General features: G+C 35.5%; 2 protein-coding genes across 8 annotated transcripts in view; both read left to right on the top strand.

Annotated features, from left to right (window-relative positions):
• The window catches only part of Nca (neurocalcin homolog), a 79,915-nt gene that overhangs the window by 36,452 nt on the left and 21,977 nt on the right, over positions 1 to 21,486 (top strand). The gene's annotated exons all lie outside the window — the stretch shown is intronic.
• The window catches only part of LOC117164163 (neuronal calcium sensor 2), a 70,674-nt gene that overhangs the window by 36,311 nt on the left and 12,877 nt on the right, over positions 1 to 21,486 (top strand). For 2 of the 6 annotated variants that reach the window (XR_013058063.1, XM_033347047.2), the window contains exons 1-4: positions 2,153 to 2,241; positions 3,442 to 3,579; positions 3,741 to 3,835; positions 20,051 to 20,169. Coding sequence is in view for 5 of the 6 variants with exons in the window: in XM_033347047.2 (XP_033202938.1) it covers positions 20,059 to 20,169 (111 nt within the window). In the remaining variant the exon portion in view is untranslated. Of the gene's footprint in view, positions 1 to 2,152; positions 2,284 to 2,979; positions 2,999 to 3,020; positions 3,203 to 3,441; positions 3,580 to 3,740; positions 3,836 to 20,050; positions 20,170 to 21,486 lie in introns of those variants that run through there. The other 4 variants (XM_033347048.2, XM_076617400.1, XM_033347049.2 and 1 more) reach the window with 4 other exon arrangements.

The raw sequence follows: 21,486 nt of genomic DNA, 5'->3' as shown, positions 1-21,486 counted from the left end.
TATTATTATCAAGAGATACTTGATCGAAACTAAATTAAATATAATGTCACGGCAAAGGAAATAGTCAATTTAATCAAAGATTACAATAAATTGATAAAAGAAGACAGTAATTTAATAAAGAATAATTCCGTTAAGAATACATTGAATTTTGTAACTGCTAATGCCTCGCTTCTAAAAGAAATAATGTATTTTAAATCATGTGGAAAATTTTATTCTACTCCATTTTTCGCCGAAAGCAGAATGTACGCTGAGCAGCACAGCGGTCAAATGGCTTTGGCTTTCACGATAATAGCTGCAGGGGCTATTTCATCGCGATTTTTGACAGTAAAGGTATTGAAAGATACGTTAAGCACCAATAAATACAATAAGAAGAAGGTCAACTACAATAGACAGCTAAGCATCTAGCTAAAAAATGTAGAATACTTGGCATACTTTATATATGCGATTTTGCGTTAAAGTTTCCGTATTACTGGAACATTTATCTAACCTGGCCGATATTTTCTTATGGATTTAAATCATTTTGGAAAATCTCAACAAATTTGCACTCTCAATTTTGCGAAAAAAAAAAAAAGAAAAAGAAAGAAAGGAAAGGAAAGCGTCATATAACAAAACTTTATTCCATATCTTCACGTGAACTCATGATCTTATCGATTTCATCGTGTTTACTACGACATCTCATATATGAGAATCTTATAAAAACTCAAAGATGTTCAATGATAGCAGAGCTATAAAAGTTTTATGTTCGCAAAGAAGATTTATTGGTTTAGAAGTATGTAGAGAAATGACAGTACGAATTTATCAGTAACGCAACGAGCACGGTCTTTGTTCGTTTTTCAACGCTTCAATTTGCAGAACGAACGGATGCGTATACTTCTTGTGGTTGCTCTCAAAGCCAAAATCACGCATACATGTTATAGACAAAACGCACAATTTTCTTCCCTTCTTTCAGAGAATATAAAGAGTGAGAAACAATAGCGACTCTGTCCCAGTCGATTTCAGTATCCATGACCTGATTACTCGTACCTCGTATTGACGTTACCTACAGTTTTCACTAACGAGTCGTTAATCGATATTAGTACCATTTTATCGTTTTAAATTCACAGCATTCGAACAAGCGGTCTACCAGCTCAAAGCTGACTCGCTTTAATCGGTACTCATTCAATAAAGATTTATTGCTACGTTAAATCCTCATGCACAAAGGTACATTCATTCCAAGAATTTGCGAATTCTTCGATCTTTAACAAAGAGTGAAAGGAGAATGTGTAATATTTCGAAATTTACTCGGAAGCGTATTTACATAAAAACACCCGCGTTTTAATTATATCACTGATTATGGGATTTTATATTTAATTCTGAGTGCATAAATGCTTTGTCAATTGCTTGTTTTACGCGACTGTATTATTTGTAAAACAAATTTAATAATTTAGTCATTTTCAAGTAATAAAAATTAATAACAGCAAGCAGATATAAAGATGTAACAAGAAGGAGTTATGAATAATTATACACGTGGATGACTAGTATAAATATTATCTGTGTACACGAAGAAAGAGCAATTTTCCAGGGTCGCTAGCTTTATCTATTTGTGTAAATGGAAAAACGCACTCCTAAATGTCAATACACTGTATGCGTTAAAAATTGAACGTCTATGTATCGTATACACTAAAAGATGAACTCGTTGTATCCATGAAAAGCATAGAAGTGAAAAATATAAAACGCGAAACCACGAATACTACACATTTGTCGTTCTTTGGCTACGTGCAGTTGGTGAACGGTTCCACGAACAGTACTTTGTTTTTTTCTGTGACTGTTCTCCCGCCAAGAAATCAGTGTATGAGAATTTAAAATAAAACTGTGCACGTAATGATGTAAACGGCGATGAGCACGTAACAGGAAGGAGAAAGATATAGAAAGGAGGAGAAGAAGGAAAAGAAGGTAACGAAGGAAGAAAACGGTAACGTAGCGAGCAGCGCCGTCGGTGGTGGATGCGGTAGAGGTTAGAATAGCGGTGGGTCGTGACGGTGGTGGAGGCCGCCGTTATGCTGTGGGTGGGATGCGCGAAGTTGGGACTGGGGGTTGGTGGGGAACGGACAAGGAAAAGGTGGGGGCCGGGTGGCAGCGGAGGCGGCTCGTTTAGCACGCAGGATCAGCTTCAGGGAGAACCTCGCTTCGTCTCTTTTACCTCGCGCTAGCTAGTAGCTCCGCCGCATTCGTACGTGCTACCAAAGACACGCGTTCGATAGAGTTGCGTATAGATCCATAGAGATTTCCTTTCAAATCGTTTCTGTGCGTCTATTTGTTCTTTCCCCTTCGTACTTTCTTCTCTTTACTCTTTCTCCTCTCTCCTCTATTTTACCTCTCGCTTTATCCATCCATCTCTTTCGTTTACCTTTCTTCTTTTATGCTTTTCCATTCACTCGTCTACAATTACTTCTCCCTTTTCTTCTCCCTGTAATTCTGACTTTTTTTTTTATTATTATCAATCACTTTTCCTTCCTTGTCTCTCTCTCTTTCTCTCCCTCTCTCTCTTTGTCTGTCTGTCTCTTTCTCTGGCTGTAACGACACGTAAAATCAGGAATTATGGTTCGATCGCTGTAAGTGCGATCAATTTCTGTACGTATGAGCGTACAATGTCGATGAGTCGGAAGAAAGGACAACGAATACAGACAGGAAGCGAGAGTGTTCGTTGTGTGTCCTCGACGATGATCGTCACCTAGAGAAGCGAGTACGCACGCTCGTTCACGGAGAGACAAAAATGAGGCGCGTCAGGACGTTCGTCGGAACAATCGACGCCGATGTTGTTGTCGTTAACGTACCTTCACAGACGAGTACAAAGAGAATAGAGTGAGAAAAGGGGAGAGATAAAGAGAGAAGGGGTGGGGGTGGGGGAGAGGTGGCGTCTAAGCCGCGGAGTACTACGGTTTAGGTTTGGGGTAGGGCGCGATAGTGGTATGGTTCCCGTTGACGTTCGAGTGCCAGGCTAATTGCCTTTGAGACTTGTGTAATTGTTCTTGAAATGGCGAAAAAGTGAACGAACAGGGCTAGTCCCTGGTGAAAAGAAGGGAAGAAAAGACGAAGGAACAGAGATAAAGGAAACCTCGAGTGTACTCCTAGCACTTCTGCGAACAATTTCAGCTTCGAAGAATTCAGAATGTAGAACAATTCGGACTGTCGTAGTATCTAACGAAAATAGGGATGATTCTCGGTAAATTTGAATCTTATCTTTTCTTATTTTCTTCCTTTCTTTTGTACGGGACTCCTGATCGTCGGAACGTTAGATCGGAAAGAGGAGATTGCCTGACCGCGGCTTATCGACGATGCATAACCCTCCCGTGCTCTGTTTCTCCTTATTCCGTCTGCCCTCGATGTCGTCGCACATTGCCATAAATACTATTCAAATTATCGAAATAATATAATTGCCTTTTTTTAATTGGTCGTTCACAGGATGCGTGAGTGTTTCACGTTAGCCGAGTCGTCGGTAAATTATGCGTGTACATAGAGGATAGCGGAGGGGATAGGCGAGAAGAGTGGAGAGCAAGTGTCGTAGAAACTAGAATTCGGTCGTGTGTTGTGAAAAAAAAGGTGGGTGTCTTTGAAAACTGCAGGAAAAAGCTACTCTCATCGGTTCGTCAGATTCGTTATTGCATTACTCACTGGCCACAGTTTCAATTCGCGTGCACGAGTTCGCGTATTTACGTACGTACTTTACCTACTTTACCATTTTATCGTGTTATCTCCACAAGGGTCCGAAGTATCACGAAGGAGAGAAGCCTGGAATTGCCACGAAACAGCAACAAGGTCTCGTGCATCGTAAAACTGCCTACGTAGATCGTAGCCGGTAAGATGATTCAAATTATTTCCAACGGCTTGCAAAGCAACAGACTACAAGACGAACCTACCGCTTTAACGTATGAAATATCATCGGGTGAAACGAAAATAATTGTGTGTTCATTCTATTGTTACTTTGGTTGCTTCGCCTAACCACTATTGTTTACCCAGGAAAGATCTGTATTTTTCATTATTTTTACAAAAGTATAAATTTGACGTTAATTAATTGTATATAAGGAAAATTGAATTGTGTGTAAGGAAAACAGTATTGATATTATACACATATCCATTTTATATTATCACGTATCTATGTTTTTATATTTATTGCCTCATTAAACATTTCTGTAATGAAATATGTTAGATAGAAATTGTCACCTATTCTCGTATCTAGCAATAAAAACTGATATTATCGTACAAGAGATGCATTCGTATTATGAATATTTTATCGTCACGCATATGTATCGTAGCTTGTTTGAGTATTTCTCTACGAAGCATGCCTTTTTAAACAACCTTTTTTTTTACTATGCAGATTGTTCCATGATTATGCATAATAATACCCTTTTACTTATAAGAGGGTGGCGACGAGCCTAAAGTGTATATTTGCTCGCAAAGCCGTTGCAGTTCTAGATAGATCGATATATTACTTTGAAGAAAGTCGAGGCGTTGCTAGTTTGATTATTATAGTATAACCGAATTCTTAGAACTGTTGTCAGATACCACGAGAGAGATACTTTGTATACTATATGTAATAATATGTATAATATATATATAATGGTATATATAATACCATTAAACAAAATATATCAAAAACGAATTATACTTAAGTGCAAACTTAATGTAAAAGCGATTTAAAAATATTCCTTCTGTTCAGTTCAATCTCCGGTACAACTTACAATGCTTATCCTTGACATTCCAATCAGTTTCTATGCTATGAACTTTCGATACAGATGACTATCTGTCACAAATCGATCTTGAATAATTCATCCCGGCTTCGCAGTCAGGAACTGGGTACCTCTGAAATTACCGTCGTTCAGAGTTGCTTACAAAAACAGAGGGAAGCATAAGTGACTTTGATGGTGTTTCTGATTGTTTCGTACAGATTTACGATGAAAGTTTAATTCGGTCATAAACTTGAAAAATAAAACGATTACGTTAGAATAACAAAGTATTATTAGAATCAGCTAAATTTTAACATTTTAAAATTCATCTTGAACTTTAGGCAGAATAACCAAGCTTGTTTATGTAATGAGACATATATATATATAATAACGAAAAAATATGGTCAGGTTTACGATGAAAAGATACTAAAATTAGGATAATGACTCGAGTGACTCTGTGGTAGGATTGTTTGTGTCAGCGAGAAGGTAGCATACATATAAGAATTGTTATGAATCGTTTAATTGTCTTGTGAGGAAATCACGAAACGACGGGCCTTTTCTGCTCGAACTATTTAAACTTGGGTAATGTGGTAGAAGCAATAAGACGATAACGATAAGATGATATCATCTTCAGCGGCATTATATTGAACATTTCGTCAATTCGATGGCAAAGTAATCCAGACTCGTGAACACCGTTTAATATGGTTTAATATCTGATCGAAATCGAATTGCTCGCCGAGCAAGAACTCTCCGCAAGAGCAAATCTCTCCCGATTTCTCCTGCCTCGAGAAAAGTAATCGGACACGTACGATATAGAATCAACCTAGATTATGGAAACGATTGCCCAAAGTAATTGCGTCAAAAATGTTTGTTTAATATGTCCGTCCACCTAACAACTAACTTCGTCAGGTGAAATTTCTGATATAGATGAAAATGTCATATTTTTAATATTTTTCAAATCAAACGAGTGCCTCGTTCAATCCAAAAATAAAATTGTTACGAAAAAGAACACCTCGTGATATTTCTTGTATAGTATAAAGATTATCATTGAGACTGGCACAGAAAGAAATCTAGCAATTATGTAATACCGACCGGATTGGAATGGCATGACCAGTTTTACGCCTTCTTTGTTTGTATCAAGCACAACGTATTCCGAAGACGGTATACTTGAATATGTATAAATGCCATCGACATCGTTTCTGTCGCTCGTGTTCTAGATCACCTTTAACGTCCCGGTGCCATAGCGTCTATTAACGTTGAATAACGTCAACTTGTGCTCGTTGGTGAAACAAGCGAATGACTTCAATTAAAACATTACTTTTATAGAATAACTACAGATAAAATTAAGCGGCCTAAAAGAATCAATTAATGATCGATTCGCTAAGAGTTTGCGTTATTGTGTTAAGAATTTATTAATAAATGTCAATTATTTCACAAACAGAATACTTTTGGTAATTGTAAAAGACAGAAAATCTGCAATGCTTCATTTTGGTCAGTTTGGTATCTCAAAGTTAATGAAATATACATATTAAATGTAGTCTAATCATCTTTTATCTAGAAATTTGTGTCTTTAGGTATACATACAATCTTTCGTTTAAATATATAATGATCTATATACGTGTACATTCTAATACAAAATTGGTGAAAGGAACGTTGCTACGCGATTCAAAGTAATCTTAAGACATAAACCTGTTTTAACAAAGCGGATTCTTTGGTATTTAGATTGTGATTGATAGCAAGTACAGAATGTGTATTTTTGTTCAGGAAAGACGTTTACTCTGGCGAAAAATCTTTTTATATTACCATGAAGTACCACGCGTTCTAAAGTTAGTCGATGTTCTCAAAGTCAAATCATAAGTCGCCTTCACAAAAATAGGTCGAATATAAGGGAGGATAACACCTATATGCGATCAAAAGCTGAACATTGTGCGCGATGTTGAACTAACGGCCACCCATTCATCGACATTTCTCGTCCTTTCTTGACATTTTCAGACCTTCTAAGAATGTTATGGAAATCTCGGTTGCCTTTCTTGAAAAGCAGCTCTACTTATTCATTACAACCAGTATTCAACGAATCGTGTGTTATACGAAATTATTCAGTTCATTAATGGTTCGAAATTTTGGGAGAGACAGTTATTTTCAAATCAAAAAAAAAAACTCACGATCACGAGTTCAGTTCTTATATTTTATGATCCTATGTTTACATTTTTTCTTCTTATCTTTGCTCATAGAATAAAGAAGCCTAGTTTGACGGAAGAAAACTGGAACAGTTTATATATTGTAATATTGTTTTTGTTTTCATTTTTACTTTTATTTCCCATGTGAAAAACATTTTCTCATATTTAAACTTTAAAATTCCTTCCTTTTACCGAGAAAATGAAACATTGAAATTCTTTCTTATCTGTCTTTTTCACTCGATTTCCTTCTCAATTCCAGTCCTTTCATACTTTCTGAAAAGCTGCGCATTCGTGGATTCATTCACATACTTTTTTTCGATTCGGTAAAGAGTGATTCCTGCAGAAATATTCTTATTCTTGCAGAAATAACAAGTATCGAGCAATTAAATTTTCTTTTTTAAAGGGTTTAATATCTGTTACTGTCTTCATATTTATTATCCATCAACAGAAACAAGATCACAAATAAATGGCGAAATTAGTCATTCTATTTGACCTGCATATGTTCGAGCATACATGCACGGCTATACCGCTGAAAGGGTTAAACGTGACGTGAAAAATATGCGACCGCGGAACATGCTGGCAAAACCGCGTCACTGTCTGCAAACAGCACTGCTATACTACTTGTAACAAGGACCTATCTACGAACTCGATGCATGTACCGAAGAGGTTTCTCCATTCTGACTCCAAATTGGCCATTATGCCAATTATGCGGTTAAAAAGTATCACGCGCGCGGAAAAAATGCGGGCATATGGAAAGCGTATAAACATCCCTTCTTTTTTTGTCGTTAACAAACGATTTACATATTACAAATGATAGAGGCTGTATGGCGATAAAGGTTCCGCTGATAGAGAAATCTACTACACGATTTCAATTCTGTTAACTCTCTGATACTAGAAATCTGTTTGTTTTCTAAAAGAAAATTATCAGCGAGTATTTTTACTTTCCTAATCTCTTTTTTAAATCGACGTTTAATGTCACAAGTCACGTGTACACGACAACGAAGATTGTATTAAACAGAGCTCTCTGCGTAATTTTCATTTTGTTAATTCCTAAAAATGTACGTTTGCATAAACAACCGTGCTGTAGTAATTACTCGAAATAAATAGAAACGAGACTCAACTACTTTGAGTTAGGAGACACGAAATTGTTACGTACTGCGAAATAGACTGAGCGCGAGATAATTTATGTATTACACATAGATTTGTATTTCTTTGACAATTTTACGGGCTTCTATGATTACTTACCGAGGCGTTTGCGTGTTAAATCTCTGCTCGCACTTACAGTCACTTGACGTTTTTCCGCACCAAGGCTTCCCAGGTGTTTAGAAAAAAGCATATGCAGCTCGTAATGAGATTCGTAATTGCACTCTCCTAGAAAGCTAGTGCGTGTATCCAATTTTCGTTAATAATTGCGCGAACGTCATAAAGTACATAACAAACAAAATCGCCGGAAATTCAGACAGAAATATCGTTCCATTGACAAAGCACTTTTGTTAAACCTCTGAAATTTTAACCAGATTTAATGCGATATAATTTAGAAATTTTTATTGATTTTTTAACCTTGATTTATGCTCTATTAGTTTAATTGTATTTAATCCGGCAATTGTTCGTATCTCACTTTTTGAAAGTAGGTGGACAGAATTGAAACAACTAAAAGCTGTGTCTTTCTGGAAACATCAGATTCATAAATCTGGAGCTTGCGTACGTGCAGTGAATGAAATACTGTCCGAAAGAGAAAGCGATTGAAACTATCAAATAAATGTTTCTACAAGCAAAGTTTTGAGTTATTTTTAACCAGCTGGTTAAATGTCTAGTTCCTATACCGTATATACTACCTGTATTCAGTCGTAAATGAAAAATCTAAATAAACATTACGAGGAACTATTTTAACAATTCATAGAAAATTATTTGAAACATTGAGAGCAACGGGGTTAGTTTGCTCTTAACAGCTCATTTTATTACGTAGCTAATCAAAAATATTAATGTTTCTGAAATATAAAGCGTTACGATATAAACATAAAATATGTGACAAATTTTTTATTATTTTTTTTATTTATTTCATACTAGAACAATTTAACTGTCTTGTGTGCTTCATAATTATACTGTAACATTTCACATTTCAAAAACTTTAGTTAGCCTAGTGCTACATTCTGGTTGGAAACTTATTGGGACAATATGTATACTGAAAACTTGGTGAAAATTGACAGCTCGAAGTAATATTGGCAGATATGACTTCGTGGGATTTTTATACTTTTTACGAGACACTCGAGGGTAAAACGGGGGTTATATAACGAAAAAGGGACGGGAGGAAGGGAAAGTCCCAAGAGAAACATTTGAGGAGGAACCATCCGATTCTGAGGAAATTCATGAACGTTGAATTGACGACCCTAGTGAATGAAGACTATAAACAATACTATGAATATTACAAACGGTGATACATATCTACCAAATATGTTCTTGTAAATATTATATGATTGCAAAGGATAACCAAATTGATAATCAAACTGTCACCGTTTACTACTTTCTCAAAAATCATATCAATCAAGTAATGATTCAACAGATTCGATATCTTTTAACACTTGTAAAACAAATTTATAATTATCACAATTAATATTCTTAATTGAGCCAATGAAATTTACATCACTATAGCTTAGAGTTTTTCATGCGCTACACTGGAAAGATTCAAAACAATTTATATATTCGTATAAATATTTAAATTTATATTGCACATAGAAAAGTATCACAAGAAGCTAGCCGTGTATTTTTTAGCACTAGATAGAATTCCACACGGAATCTGAGTTTCAGCCTGTATTATATAGAGTAAAGAGCATAGCCAGTGACGAAAATGGTTGCGTTCGCATTTGTACGAGTACACAAGAAAGAAAATACGGTATCGCGGACGTGTTGACATACTCATCAAAACCGTGAAAGGGTCGGAAGCTTGCGGATAAGCAATCTACAGGGAGTGTGTATCCACAAAAGGATCCGGGACACGTCTACATGGTGATTTTGTAAGATTTGAAACAACCTTTTCGAAGCTCGAAGATTTTCCAGAACGAGCTTCGGGATCTTTTATCGGAAAAAATTGTGATCAGTAAATTCTTATAGTTCGCGAGAACTAGTCTTGTTATCAACTTTAAATCCCACTTGGACCAACGAAAACGAGTAGAACGAGGCGTCGAAAGTTGCTATTACGTCTCACGAACGGCAGATTACATTTCTAATTTTAGAAAACATCTCGTCACATAATAGTTTTCGTCCAGAAAAATATCTTCAGTGTCCAATTTTCAATATTTTTAGAATCCAAACATGGGTAATGTCTATAAAAAAACAGTTTTAGCCAGACTATGAAATCTATTTTCGTTAATTTTCAAAACATAAAAGTACTATTTTATACTTATTTCGAGTTGGAAAATAAGAGTGTAGTAGCACGGAAAGAAATCACAGCAACTTTCTGGATCATCTGACAGAGCAGTACAAAGCCAAGTGCTCTTACATAAACAAGTGATAATTAAAGCGGTATATCACGATACTTTCATTAAAATACGTATTATATCCTAACAAAGGGAAACTTTAGTATTCTATACCGAGAATCTTAATGCACATAGACGCTATATTGCAATGAGAGGAGGTGGTGCTCTCCCTCTCGCAATTGTTCGTGGCTCACTTCATTTCCTTATTCGCTCATCACTCTTTCTCTTTCCTTTTTTCTTTTTTCTCACTTTCACAGTTTCTCACCGCGAAAATTTAATAGAACAATGACTAACGAATCTCGCTATTTATGCCTCGATCTATTATTATATAACGCGTAATATAGCCCCCTTTTCTTTCTACACACTATTGGTAACGTTCGTACATTTGTGCAATCGTTGAACGTATCTAGAAAAGTCTTCTTCTGAAATACCATTTACAATCGTTAGTTTATACTGCTGTATGCACCAATACGGCGAGTGGCTTTTGTTACACGATAATGCCTTTCTTACACCTCAATGGTTGTCTCTTCATTTTTGGTTTGCGAATCGATTACTGCCATCGACCATCGGTTTCCTCTTTCGAACTTATGTATAAATGTAGTCATGGAAAGAACTCGTTTTGAGGACGCGAAATTAAATAATAGCATAGTGTATATAGTATATACTCTAAACAGTGAACAGTAAATTTTTCTCTATATGGCAACAGTCTGAGGACTTTTTGAGTGCACTGTATAATCCTATATAAAATAACGAGAGATGCATTAACTTGTATAATAAGGTCGTTCGTTTTTCACAAAGAAGGCTTTTAAATTTAAATTGGTAATAGAATCGCATTCATTTTTTGACATGGTTCGGAGGGGTAGGTACTCCACGAAGTTCACAGAAATATTAAAAAAGAATGCCATTGACAATTATTAAGAGATAGCAAATTAACTAATTGTTAACTAAGTAGATCTGGTATAAAAATAACGATCCTTATCGCTCTTAAAGGAATTGAAACAAACTTATCATACAACCTAATGTGAACTTGTCTGCATCGCGACGTTTTTTATTTGATACGTAGTTTATCGGAACGTTTTTCAGATGAATATTTTACAGTTTGCCACATGTCAAATCAAATTCGAATACACGTTCGATAAACACGTCCGCCCTATTTTTCAGTGGCTGTATCGATCTCGTCACCACTATCGATGAAACACAGAGTTCCGATAGCAAACTAACGAGTTTATTTTTAACGTAGTTGAAGAAGAACCTGCAGAGCGGCCGTGTGCATGCACTGTACCGGTAAATTATAGCGACTCCCGATGACTCTTAATTGGTTGAAACAAGTCGGTTTTGCGGTCGATCGATCGAAGGATACGATAAAACGATTCGGCTTGGAGTTTCCTAAGTAAAAACAATCGAGTTGTATCTTGTTTTATTTCTTCTTTTCCAGGTCGTTTAGTATCGTAAAAATAGCAAATTTTTTATTCCGAAGAATGAAAAATAACAAAAGCCAAGTATGTAGACACGATGCAGCGTGGCTCCTGCTCCGCTGCTTTCCTTTTAAAACTTTTCTGAAGCGTTGCACTCTTATTGTAGAAACTTCTCAACTTGACATCAACAAAATCCGTTGTTCATTCGTTTCTTTTACAAGGATGAATTAAAGAATTAAATTGCAGAGTTACACTGCCGAGAAATTGGTGCTTCCGACTCGGAGGAAATTGGAATATCTCGAAAGCTTCGCTTAAAAAACTTCTGCTATGAACAGATATACTTTTTGCACGTTAAAAGGGAAGCAATCGAGTTTGGTGGTAAAGTAATTTCACGTGTCGGTATAAAAGCATTCGAATCTATCCATCTGTGACTGTTGTCCTATATACAGAATTAAAAGTAGAACAATCCTATCAAATTGAAAACAAATTTGGCAACCAGATAAAATAAGATAAATAAAGTAAAAAGATGTCCTATTTTGAGTATAGTTTCCAATGCTGGTTACCTCGTACTATTATTTATTAAATTCGAAACTACGAAAAAACAAAATTTTATTTATACAAAATTTTATAGTAGAAACAGATGAATATAGAAATCCAAGGAAGGCATTAAACTGTTTTTGTAGGTATTGATCCATAAATTTGTACCGTTAAATCGAGTGCAGTTCGATTGACCATAACGCGAAGCGAAGATTTCTATTAAACTGCGGGAAGTTTTTTATTTTCATACGGCAGCTTATCGATTACCGTTCAGCTTTGTTATCTACATGTGAATAGACCCAGGAAATGGGAATGGCGATACATGCTTCCCTGTAAAATAACGTGCAACTTGTCGAGTATGCCAATTTCTACATTGTTTCTCTCTTTACTGGCACAAAGAAAGCTGTTTAATTACTTCAAAATCATGGGCAAATAATTTGTAAAATTTCCTGTATAACGAGAATACAGACAGATGGCAAAACGCAGATATAAGTTACTAAATGTTCTATTCTCTAAGCTAGAGAAGTCTTTTAGACTAGAACTCATCGATCACAACAAATTTTTATCAAAATGCCCGCTAAGATATAACATTTAACTTGAAACGTAACTTTTTGGGCGTGAAACTTGGTTAAGGATCGTAGAAACAATGTTCTTCAAAAACATCACCAAAAGAAGAAAACGTAACGAATGCTTCAATTCGATATCTTTATATTTTTAGAAATTCCAATAAAATACTCTAGAAGTTCGTTTTAAATAGCTTAACGTATCGGAAAATAGAAGCATAACTTCCTGTGAAGTATTTAGCTGTGAATATCCAGCTGTGGTATGCCACTCAAAAGTCATAGTGGGTTTACGCTGGGTTAAAGGTCGAGAGTTAAGAAAGTTATCTGTTCATCCATTGAGTTAGGAAACCAGAGGCCAAAGTAGAGTATGTCTCCAATCCAACGAGTATGTCTTCAATGCTATCCGATGTGACTTCCCACGATAGACCATGTTAGTGCAACGGTGGACATATCCATGATATGTCTGTTTATAATATCTAGTGCTTCACTGGAACTACTGCTTGTATTGTAAGCGGTAGAAATTCATGTGACAAGACCCAATGTCGACGATACGTGTACTGACTATCGATGACTATTCTAGGTCTGATATTAATACATAATTTTATGATTTTTGTGGACGCCCGTAATACTAATTTGCCAGAAGTTTACATATATAAAGGATTTGTCTAAAGGATCGTTATTTATACGCGTAGTTTATCATTTTGATTGTGTATTAGGGATCTTCTAAAAATATTAAAATGTTTCGTATCAAATAATGTTATCGTAAAGTTGTTATCGTTATCCATCATCTACTTGAACGATACTGCTCTTTTATTTAACGTCATCGCTCAATATCTCAGTCTTTTCGTATTTTTATACTTTTTCTTTTTCCTTCGATATCAAATATCATCCACGTGTTAACGGATTTGATGGTATCTGGATTTAAGGCTACAGATATCTACATGTATATTGATTGCAGTTGCTGCGCGTCTGCGTGCGCCGGCCAATGCAGATCGCTGTCGCATCATTTCCTTTCCAGCTCAATCTATCTTTCGGGGGTTGGGCAATTGCTTTAAGAGTGAAAACCGGGGCTGTCGATCCTTTAGTATTTATGACTTTCCGCATTACCACCGTTCACTGCTTTGCTACAGGTCATTTTTATCCCAAACAGCTTGGTTCCGAGAATCTACAAATTGAAAAATCAATTACCGGCAACCATAAATCAACCGTGACCTTAGCTCACAAAATTTGGCGACTCTATTTACATGTCCCTATTTATCAGTTAAAAATAATTTTAATATAAATCGCGACTGTAGTTGGTGGAACATCGTATGTAAAAGACATTTTTGTTTAAACAATTTTCTGAAATTTCTGCATTTTCTTCAAGGCATGATTGCATCCCCTAAAATCGCATTATGACCCTGAAAAAAGTAGATTTGTGTTGCGGTTGACCTACTCTACTTGCACACAAAGTTTCGTACTTTTTTCAATTTCCGGGTTTCCTAACTGTCCTGTCTGATGCTAAATAATGCTGAGGCAATTACCGTGTATTTGCAACGAGGTAATAAGCAATGTGTTATCACTAGACTGTGGATGTTTTTCCATTCAAATCTGCATATATTTTTGTCAAAATGATTAAGAAGATTTAACAATAATAAATAAAGGTTTCACCTAGTGAATATTATAACATGTGTTTTCCTCTGGTAACCTGATAAATTACCTGGTAAATTAACTGTAGCGCTTGAATTTATTGTACTTTTTCTGGTAATCCTATTTTCTCTTTGAAACAGTTCCAGTTAGCAGTGGAGATTTACAAAGCGACAACAAAGACTTTGCTGCTAATTGTCTGAATTTTACATGAATCTGATACCCTACAATTCAATAATTTAACTGTAGAGAATTAAATACCGCAAAATGGACGATACCGCTGAATTTAACGTTTCTAAATGTCTGTTATAATCGTATTAATTGCAGAGGTTATTTCAACATAAATGATTTCTACCCTGAGAAAATTAGGTTTGTGTCTCTCTATTGTTCCTTCCTGGACCTTCAGAAAACTGGTGCTAATACCACTCGTGTAGCTAGATTTATGAAAGTTATTCTGTAAGAATAAAATAATGGATGTGTATATTATACAAACTCCTAGTCCCCAATCGATGAGATTGAAGTCAAACTTCAGGAGCGTGTATTACTTACCTCAACAAGTAAAAAAGTCTTAATGAATGTGGGTCGAAATATCATTAGTTTTGCAGTTACAACAGTTTTTATCAGTAAAGTATTACTTGCGTCTGACTACAGCATATGTTCAGTTCGGTCCATTTTAACACACACTTTAGTGTGTTTCTTTGTGAAAGCACACACACGTTGGAAGATTCCTAACTGTTTTCTCATCTGCAGCCAGCAGTTTCCGATTCTTTGTCTCAATTCGCTTACCAAAGTAAGTGGTTCACTGGACATTATATTTTTAAAATGTCCCCACAGATAAAAGTTTAGGAATTTGTACTATCGTTTATGAACCACAAAGAAAGTAACCCAGCTATTAAATTAGTTTAAAAAAAGATTCATTGAAAATAAGCGTCACTTGTTCGAAAAATAGCGTCAAAGTTCGCCATCCGAAAATATCTATAAATGACATCCTTTTTGTACGTTTTGAGGATTTTATATAAACCTACTTTATTGAATCTTATGCTCAAAATTCGCAAGTTTTCCGTGATTTATGGGACGGCAGTGTAAATCTGCTGAACATAGCAGCTATGTCATGGGCCTGACACGCCCAACCTACTTTTCACGAAGCTTAGTGTTCAAATGTTGTTTCTTACTTCTACAAAAGTGAGGAATGGTGCATAAACCATTTGTTGCCTACATTGGAGAGATAAGGGTTGCGACAAATCAAATAACGTACTTTCCAGGAAGCACAGATATGCTGCTTCTGTTAATCGATTTAGTAAAACGAGTGGCCCAAACAGTTAATCGCCAAACTTATGCTATTATAGGGTCATAGTCGAAAATGTTTTATAACATCGAAACGAACGATTAAATTACGGAATTTCTTGTAACGTTGCTTATCAGTAGTTCCTGTACGACTAGTCTCAGAGATTCATTAATATGGTCATATTCAATAGTTCCCTCGCAATAAGGATATTACTGCCCACTACTAGTCATTACAAGCTAGTATATATTAAGCTCCCAGAGGTACAACTACCAAAACCCATACACTACTCGGAATCGACAGTATATTATTGGTCAGCTAACATCCAAGACAAGGGATATATCAAAATATTTTACAAAAAATATATTATACATCTATTTGCGCTGTAAGATATTTTTTACTATAAAAAATTTATTCATTCTTATTAATGAACAGCGTATATCGTATTCACGAATCAAATCGTATGATACGCGATCTTATAATGAATATTGCCCACTAAATTAATCTTGGGTAATTGGTTTGATCGGATGAGCGATGAACTGGTTTGATATGGAAGGTCCGATTTATCGACCATAAACTCCTCCATTCTGATGAGAATCCGAATGTGACTTACTAAATTATTCGAATTGATTTCTTGTGCGTGACTGGTTTCTTTTTGCGTTTTATTTCAGTGTTTGAATGTGAGATTCCTTGGCATATTTTGTTAGTTTTCTTTCTCTTTTTTTTTGCCTCTTATTCTGCTGATTCTCTTGCCTCTATTGCTCTTGATATCTCCTTAACATGCTTCAGATTCCCTCTCAATTTTCGTTTCTTGTCACATCCGTATGTCGCGTGTGCTGATAAACGAGAATCTTTATCTTTGTTCCTTTCATATCTTACTAGATATTGGTTTGCCTTCGAGGATTCAATGCCCCAATGAATTCTCTTTCTTGACTTTTATTTTCTTTGTACGATTTCTATATTATTGGTGTCTGAAGCATCTAACTCATTCAATAGGTACATCTTCGTCATTCGTTACTTTGCCATTAATTTTTATGCTTACGGAATTTCCTTTATGTCTATGATTATGCTGTTATGCATTCCTTTATCGATTATCTACAAATACGTGATCTGAGAATATCTGCGATATGTCTATCGAACATAGAAGATATGAAAAATTCTGTGTCAGAAGTTTCATACAAAAAGCTCCTCAATTGTGAAAAATTGTTAAAATTTGAAAATATTATTAACATTAAATGTGAATCGAAGTAAACTATGTAAGATTATCATTTAAATAGAACATCACGTGCTATGTAAACGATGAGACGAAATTATATCCGAATACCTGACCCAACGTAAGGTACACAAAATTGTCATTTGAATAGAATATTACATAAAACGTGTTCAGTAACAATGTACAGTTGTCGTAATAATTTAACAGTAATGGAACCATGAAAGTTCGTCTTATTAAGATCTACCTACTGGCTTGATTAACTTATTGTGTTCCTCTACTTTCCATCTACTGTTCTAATTTTACAATTTGTCGTCAGGAAATTCTCTAACATTTAGACAACCAAGATATGTACACGTATTCCCATAGAACGAAGAGACAGTGGATCGTGGAATACTTGATTTCCTTTGACACGTTTAAGCTTGTTTCTTTGGTTTACAGAGTTAAGATTGCAACGTCCATTTGACGCTTTAATCCACTTCACGATTCTCTTGGGTAGAAAATAGAGAACGAAAGACAAGAACAGCTGGAAGACAGTGAGACTCAAAGAGGACAAATAAAATTTGCCGGGAAATGTACTTAACCAATTAGTACTAACGATACTAAATTTTCAAAGAATCCAAGAGCCAAAAGCTGAGATTCTATCCCGAGAATGAAAATTGATAATATACGTGGCGAAACTAAAACCTGAAACTTGGAATTGTTAACTCCTTGCTCCATAATATCCACTCATACTCGCGACATAAAACTTTTACGACTTGAAAAGTACTCGTAGAAAATATCCTTGTCAACAAAATTTTCTTCGAAATTTTAATACGTCCGTTGTTTCTCAGATTATCACTTGTTTCTAAGTAATTTACGATCGCGTTTACTCAGCCATTCCCATTCATAAATTTTATACGCATCATTCTATAAATTTACTGTCATTATAAAGGTACATGAAACGGCATGGATAAATTCAAAAATTTTAAAAATTTGTTAAGCTTTAAAAACGTCCTTGATTTCGTTACACTTACTTAGTCTAAGACGACTGTCTTTGTGACTGAAACCAACGAAAGATTATGTCACTCGAGAATAGCGACTCGTCACGTTGATGGTAGCCAGACCGATAGGAAACAATGGGATTTCCTAACGGCTCTCTTCTCCACCGATTCGTCGATTTTCTTCTGTTCAACTATGGCGCAAACTGTGTCACTTTCCCTGCGTCCTTGTGTGCTGCTATAATACATACCAATGATACTCCCGGTATTATAAGCGCAGTAATACGGCCGTAGACGTGAATGTAATTGCCAATACGCGACGCTCTCAATGGTGACACGTTCATTGTTTACCGCTGTGATCCTTTTCTACGAATGATCGACGAACGATACGAAACATCAAGCCAGACTTGAACAATGCTTCTTTGTTGCTTTTTCAAACAAAAGCTTTTAAGCATTTGTGTTTGCAAAGATTGATTGCTTTCTTATACTTTCTTCTCTGATAAATGCATACATTTTTATTGTCTTTTATGTAGATAAATATCTATAAGATGAATTATGAATTAAAAAATAGGTGGTCCATCATATCTAAGAAATTTGGATTAATAGCGTCGAATTAACTCGTCTTTATCGCCCTACAGGTTGAATAGACTCAGGATCATTAAAAAATATCTTGTACCATCTAAAAATTCATGTCCACGACAACTATTCGATCTAGGATTTCTGTTATGGCGTAACGAAATTTTACACCAAATTTGGTTATATGTTGTTTGTTCGATTTTTATAAATTATATCAGACGTAGCTATGTGTAAGACAGGTAATTAATCTCTTAGGCAAGAGCTTAATCCAGTAAGTAGCCGAGGAAACGGGTGCAATTCAATTGACATAGATCGGTGTCGTCTTTACAGCGAGGTCTCCTGATGTGTGCGTTGTGTTAATTATGTCCTACATTTACTTCGCGTTACACGAGGTCTCATCGTTGGTCCGTCGTTGCACGAAGGACCTCTGATACGCGACGTGTTAGCGTGCCATTAAATCCTGCTAGAGTAGCGTAATCGTTATACGGTAGACATACGTATTTATGATAGATCTTCTCCTATATCTAATGAATAATAAGTATTTGTAACGAGTCTTTCTGATCTTTTTTTTTTCTCATTCCCTAACTCTTTCGCAAGGACGAAACTGGTTGTTTATCGACCATTTTACCAACTAATATTTTTAACTGCTGCGTTGTGTGACGTATTCTAGTAGATCATGAGTTGTGCATGGCTAATATTTGCACGGCCATTGCTAACTAGAAGATCAGTAATTCGCAAACGTGAACATAATTTACGCGTTCAAGTCTCTTATTTATGAACAAACTGCGGATATTTATGCATTTATGTTGATTTTGAATATGCGAAAATAAATAACGATCTGCACAGATGAAAAAATATCTGAAATAAAAATACGTATATTGCGATATTTTTTTTTGGTAAAAAATAAAGTATATTTTAAAATAGCGCACACTTATCTAATAGACACAAAATGAAGGTAATTCTCTGATGCCGCAGTTTATGACGCAAGCAGAAAATACACAGTTAACTGTCTGTCGGATTCTAATACCATTTTAAGATAGTCTAATTCCTAGGCAAGTCACGAGCTGCCCCGACTTCCTCTCTTCGGACGTGGAAAACGAAACTCTTTCAGCCGACGAATCAACTTGCCTTGAAGACTGCCTCTTTCTTAAAACTTTTTATTCGGATCGTGTATTGGCTACTCATTACGACATTATTTTACGTTTCTGTTCCTCTGCGGTTTTGCGCGTGCTTATGCTTTCAATGACGTTCTTTCTATATAAATACACTCATGGCAACTTCCTCTTTTTCTCTCTCGTTTACTTATTCATTTATATTGCTCCCTATTTACTCCCTAGGACACGTTTTCTATCTCTCTTCGTTTTTATGTTCCTTCTTTCTCCCTCGAGTATTTTCCAAAAGCTTTTACGACACAAGTTCGACAACGATAAAAATTCTATTATTAGTAATAATACAGAAGAAAATTACTGATTGGTAATAATAGTAGCACGCGTTATTCTTTGTTGTAGATTTCAAAATGGGTTGTTTCGGCAGCAAAGATAAGTTGAGCAAAGAGGATATGGATTTCCTTAAATCACACACAAGATACGATGAAGCAACTATAAAAGAATGGTACAAAGGATTCAAAGTAAGTGTACATTTATTTCATATTAATGTTATAGATTTATTCTTTCTACGTTTATCATTATGTATTAACGATAACAATATCATGTCCCTGTCTAATCTATACTTTAGGTTGTTACGTTTATCAACATTCTATCAAGTATAATCTGTTATGCGCTCAAACATTTTACGAGCTATGAAAGTATCTATTGTTAGAAGTAAAAAACGAAGAAGAAAATATTAATAGAAACGTAAATCAATGAATCTTTGATCATTTATGCTATTGCGGCCATTATCGATCGCTAAATGAGAGCTATAGAAAGAATATGAAATATCTTTAAAGTTCGCTCTCTTAAACGGTTTATTGGGTATAAACTCGATTCTTGAAAGATTCTCTTCTTGTCCATCGAGCCAGCCCCTTGAGTATTTGCTCGAGTTTATTCAATCAGATAAAAATAAATAATCCGCATTAGTTTGGACTGAATAAGTTTTCATTGGCTTCTTCGAAAAGTGCATAGTCCTAGCCTTAATTGGACTTTAAACAAATTCTATCAATCCCGATCAAAATGTCCAATTCCTCGAAAAAGTTAATTGCTCGAAGTTTCTCGGATAGTTTAAACACTTCAAGCAAAACCCATACACGTGGTACGAACAAATTAAACTAAGCAAATTGTCCGTTACCGTTGGACATGTTTCAACCCATTCCATATACGTATACCTACCTATCTCACGCAAACTTTCTTGTTCCTCAATTGCAGTACTTGAGTTTTCCAATCGAAAATTAAATAAACGAGTTTTAGTAGTTTACATGTTCGATCCTCCTACTATTCTATCAGTAACGAGCAATTTCGTTCGAAAAGTGTAAAAGACTTTGGCCTCAGAGCTTTGTTGCATTCCCTCTCATTCTCTTCTCTTTCTCTCTTTTTCCCTCGTCCTGTAAATGCGTACGCGTACGCGTAACCACCAGGGAAAATCGGTTTTTCACACTCTATTTCCGTTTTTAGCAAAACCATCAACGTCGATATAACTGTAAAACATCGTCTAACTCAAACCATTTCACTGTTAGTGTATAATCTCTTTACAAAGAGTGAGAAACACCATTTAGTGCAAACGAATTCTGTATTTTTAAGCGACGAATTTGACTGTACCATTAGATTTGACAGAAATCTATTTGCTTGAATAACAATTACTAATTACGTTGGTTTTTCTTAGCGGATATTTTACCTATTTGTATGCAGATCTACAAAAAAATTGATTTTGATTTATAAATTACCAAGTCGCAGAATATCTCTCGTACTAAGGAACCAGAAATACTTAACAGAAGATAGATCCAAAGATTATT

The sequence above is a fragment of the Bombus vancouverensis genome, chromosome 3 (assembly GCF_051014615.1).
Source record: "Bombus vancouverensis nearcticus chromosome 3, iyBomVanc1_principal, whole genome shotgun sequence".
NCBI lineage: Eukaryota > Metazoa > Arthropoda > Insecta > Hymenoptera > Apidae > Bombus > Bombus vancouverensis.
The sequence above is the reverse complement of the archived record's forward strand: the minus strand, read 5'-3'. Positions and strand labels throughout refer to the sequence as shown.